Genomic DNA, 4,654 nt, shown 5'->3' with positions numbered 1-4,654 from the left:
GTGTGTGTGTGTGTGTGTGTGTGTGTGTGTGTGTGTGTGTGTTCATGAGAAAACGCGGTGCTCTTACGACTCTCCGTAATCTTTCACTGTATCTTAGAGAGCCTGCAATTAATTGTAGCTGTCATCAGTGCACATCTGAAAATATAACCTGCGCGTGTTGGCAGTGGCGGTGCACGTGCTTCGCACGCACCAGTCGCGACGTTACACATCCGATGTTGTAATAGCAATCATAATCTATTGTGAACTTGGTTGGGACGGAGTAGCGCGTGCTTCGGGAGAGCTCGACAATGAGCACGACAGCAAACGGTAGTATTCCGGAATGGACGATAAAATCGCCTAAATATAATAGTAGCCGGGCTTTATGAGCTTATAATTAGGAGTCTAAGAATAAAGACGCGCACGGGTTGCTGCATAGAACCGTCTTGGGTCTGTCTTACCCGTCTATACTGTCTCCGGCCATGAGCCAACTCTGTCTGTCTATTGTTGCATTCACGTAACCAGTCACACATCGTGCCGCTCATAAATTTCGGCGTTCCGAGACATTACAATGTTTCATAATGGGTCGCTTGTGAGGTCTCGATTATTGCGGCGACGTGGGCAATCAATAATAATAGTATAAAGCGTTGCATCAACGGCCTTCCGCCAAAAAAGACTCGAGACTATTTTACCGTAATTAAAGTACTTTAAGATTAAACATCAAATAAACTTTAATGGAATCGATGCAGCTGCATCCGAATGTCAAACGACTCGTATCGCAGTTAATCATCGCGATCATGATTGATCGTGCGCAACACGCTCCCATTAATTCCGCGAATGCAGGAACGTCAAGATTTTTGGAACACTCGTCGACTAATCGAACGTATGACTATTAAAGGCATGAGTGATTCTCGAAGTTAGGTATGTTGCCGCGAGACTGCACAATTGAAGCGCGTTTATGGAGCCGTAGTGGGGCGAGCGTCCTCGATGAATTTGAAAACCACTAGACTTGGGATGTAGGTACTACTACCTGTTCAATCACGTGCCAGGGGAATCATCGTTATGACCACTTAAAACAGAAGTCCACGGCTAGAATCTGGTGCATACTCCGATAAACCGTCGACGCCAACGTACCGTGGGAAGCGCGTATAGCTAACATCGCCATGGTAAGTCTCTGAACTTTTACGAACACGAGAATAATTCTCTAAACAGCGAAACAGCGTTCTCGCAACACAAATTACAGTAAACAAACGCACAATTAAAGTTCGTGTAACGAATAAACTTGATTGAAATGAAAATTTTTAATTTTTCATGTGTAAAGAGGTCAATTTTAATTCTTTTTGTTATTTGAAAATGTCATATTTATGACGAAAGTGAGACAATATTGATATCTTGGATAATCGCTGACAGTATTTTTTTGACAATTGCAGGATGACCTAACCAAGGACCAAATAGCTCGTGAGTATACCTTTGTAAAATTTATCAGGGTGTGTGTTTGTGTGTGCAAGAATGTCTGAAATATTAAATTATTATTTCCCCAAATAGTTCTGAAGAAAGCCTTCGACGCTTTCGATCATGAGAAGAAGGGCTGCATCGGTACCGACATGGTGGGCACGATATTGAGCATGTTGGGCTACAACCTGGACGAAAAGACGCTAGGGGACATCATTAGGGAAGTAGACGAAGACGGTGAGTGGAAAGCTACAACGTTCTTTCGCCACTTTAAGCGAGAGGACTTAACGAATGTTCGTTCAACTATGCTATTATCTGCTGTTGCATGCTTGACTTTTTTATGCGCATATCTCTACTGTTAATAGGTTCCGGAGAACTCGAGTTCGAAGAGTTTTGCACGTTGTCTGCTAGATTCTTAGTAGAAGAAGACACGGAAGCACTGCAGAAAGAATTACGAGATGCATTCCGATTGTATGACAAAGAGGGTAACGGCTATATAACCACTGAAGTATTTCGCGGCATTCTTCACGAACTAGATGACAAACTGTCGCCGGAGGAACTCGACTTAATGATTGAGGAAATCGACGCTGACGGTTCAGGGACCCTCGACTTTGACGGTATTTCTTTTCACGGAGCTTCTTATATTTTTAGCATCGCGCGATACGCTGACTACTCATTAATCCCGCATAAGGAAACCTAATCTGCATGTTGTTGTAACTAATCAATACTAATGAGCTAATATTTAAACTAACTCTTGAGAATTTAATTTCCAAACCCGGTGTTTAAAAAAAACTGTATAATTAGTCATACATTATTATATATTATTATACATAAAATCATTACATTAATTATACATAAAATGTATATTTTATATTATTGTAACATGGGAGATGTGCACTGAAAATATTTTGTACCTACAGCTATCAACTACTGTTGGTATTTTAAATTACGCAAAAATTTACACATCTGACACTACACAACAGTGCATACTCGAGAAACATTCCAAAGTTGTCAGTCATTAATTACAAAGAGCACAGCACGTGCTTAAAATAATATACTTAAGAAATCCCGCAGGCTTTACCTAACAAGTGTAATTTGCAAGATAAGACAACACACGACACGTCTCGGAAGTCAAGTAGTTCATTTAAAATCCGCTCGAGTTACAAAGCCCTGAGCCAAGGAAATTCGTTTCGCGTACGTCAACGTCGGCGTGTAGCTAGTGCTAATAGCAAAGTCGATCGAACATTCAATAAGTCTCTCGCCTCAGGTAGTTCGCCAAGTTCGCAGCCCGCGGGAAACACAAGGCGCCGCCTGATTATACTAACGCTCACCGCGTTTTGCGCGCTTTCAGAGTTTATGGAAGTCATGACGGGCGGCGACGACTAAGACGAGCAAGGATAATGAAGATGGGCACTCTCCAAGGCTGGAAGTTTACCGTGCAATTGGCAACAACCGCGAGAGTGCGTTCCTTTTTCATCGTCCCAACGCACGCTTCTGCAAACTAAAACCACGGCCGAGCGGCAAATTGGACGTTTACGATCATCCGCGGTATCGTTGGCGGACGGCCGGTGGCTTTCATCATCTAAGACGAAGATCAGTGAAGGCTTCCAGGCGTTCTCGATCGACGCCAGAAGCAGTGAAAATGGAATCGCCTTCGGAACAACTTGATAAATCGGAACAGCGTTCGGCGCGAATAAAGTGGCAGCGATGCAAATTTCATCGTCGCGGCGAAACGAGTACACGGCCAAAGCTCCGACGCAATTATTCCTAATCGTTGATTACGTTCACGTGGAAAGTTATAATTTTCCCGTCGCACACGAATATCACCGGGATTTCATTCCGTGGGTTTATGCGTGAAAGTATCGGGGCTCGCGGTAATTACATAAATCGCGCGCGATAAATTACTAAGTGTCTCGTGTGTCTGCGTATAGATATCGTCTGATCTTTAACGCGCGAACGTCGCGCGCGCCTGGACGATATTACCCCGTGCGCAAAGTAGCGCAAAGCGTTCAAGTGCGCAAGGCGCTTTCTTCATACGGTTTCTTCGCGTCGATCGTGTCGCTACGACAAATTTTATGTTTCTCCAATAAAAAGAAAATTAAGTCGGCGAATTGCCACGTTCACTCACCGCAAATTGCCGCTCGGCGACTCCAACGTTCTCTGGATATCGCTTTCATTCGTTAAAAATTATGCACTTCGAAATTAACAATCGTAAAATAGTCCTTTGCACTTTGACTTTATACGTTACTTCAAATATACGCAATTTTTATGAGAGAAAAGAATACATGATCCCCCAGTGTAACGAGATTTGCGCAACGCAGTAAGAACAATGATAGAAATAGCAATAGATTCACGCGACTAAAGTAAACTAGAAAAACCGCAGGCGTTCATAATGTTTACCAGCTGTCCAGTGGCATTTCCGTCCTGAGATTGAATCACGTAATAATAAGTACGGCAATAAACGTCGCGGCGCGTGCAATCACGCTGCGCGAGGTCTTACCAAATCGGGTATTCGAACTGTCTTAGTCAGGGAATTATACCGCGATTCTCACGTCGCGCACTAATCTGTTTCGCATGAAAACAACTAGCCCGATAGTCCCGCTCATTATACGTAGAGACTTGTATCTCGCACGGAGAACAATTATTCGTTGGAGTCAATGAAACTTCAAGTGTCGCAATTTTATGTCCCGATGACCCAACGCGCTTCGAGGGGAGACGGCAAGAATACGAACATGGGAATTAGTTAGTTTCAACGCATAATCAACTCGATACTATGAAAATGTGGTTTGCAGAAGAAACGTCTTAAGAAGAAATGTCTTAACTTTATATGCTTACATGATGAGAGAGCGCGATCTCACATGCGATAGGTTAAAATATTAATAAGTTGACGCAAGGACCAACCCATTGATTATCGATTTGATGATGTTTTCGGATGTTTCCGCATCCCAGTATGTATATGAAAAATCGTTAGTTTTATCAGTAATAAACAAATTTTGAAAACAATCTAATAACGTTCATTACCAGTGGTTCGACATACTAGGCATCTTTTATCAAAATATTTTTACAAATATCAACAATATTTTTACAAATAAAACAATACGCACGCGCAAATTTTTATATTTATGTAAAAAATATACGCGAGCCGTGTTCCGTCTTTTAAAACATAACAATCTAAAGAAAAATTTATTTCTCCTACAAACTGTAATTTCATACTTCCGAGCTTATC

At 42.2% G+C, this 4,654-nt stretch overlaps 1 protein-coding gene across 1 annotated transcript; it reads left to right on the top strand.

The window, feature by feature from the left end:
* Positions 1–999: 999 nt before the first annotated feature.
* On the top strand, positions 1,000–4,431 carry LOC116844711 (troponin C, isoallergen Bla g 6.0201-like). Its single transcript, XM_032816616.1, has 5 exons — positions 1,000–1,142; positions 1,407–1,434; positions 1,522–1,665; positions 1,794–2,045; positions 2,780–4,431. Exons 1-5 carry the CDS (start codon positions 1,140–1,142, stop codon positions 2,812–2,814), a joined length of 462 nt encoding a protein of 153 aa, XP_032672507.1. The 5' UTR covers positions 1,000–1,139; the 3' UTR covers positions 2,815–4,431.
* Positions 4,432–4,654: the final 223 nt, after the last annotated feature.

This window comes from Odontomachus brunneus, unplaced genomic scaffold, assembly GCF_010583005.1.
Source record: "Odontomachus brunneus isolate Ranch 3 - 2012 unplaced genomic scaffold, Obru_v1 Obru_scaffold_045, whole genome shotgun sequence".
Taxonomy (NCBI): domain Eukaryota; kingdom Metazoa; phylum Arthropoda; class Insecta; order Hymenoptera; family Formicidae; genus Odontomachus; species Odontomachus brunneus.
Note: the sequence above shows the minus strand (reverse complement) of the source record. Positions and strands in the feature narration are given on the sequence as shown.

Coding starts and splice junctions, on each gene's coding strand:
- LOC116844711 (XM_032816616.1), top strand. Junction 1,435..1,521: donor AACCAAGGACCAAATAGCTC/GTGAGTATACCT, acceptor TTCCCCAAATAG/TTCTGAAGAAAGCCTTCGAC. Junction 2,046..2,779: donor AGGGACCCTCGACTTTGACG/GTATTTCTTTTC, acceptor GCGCGCTTTCAG/AGTTTATGGAAGTCATGACG.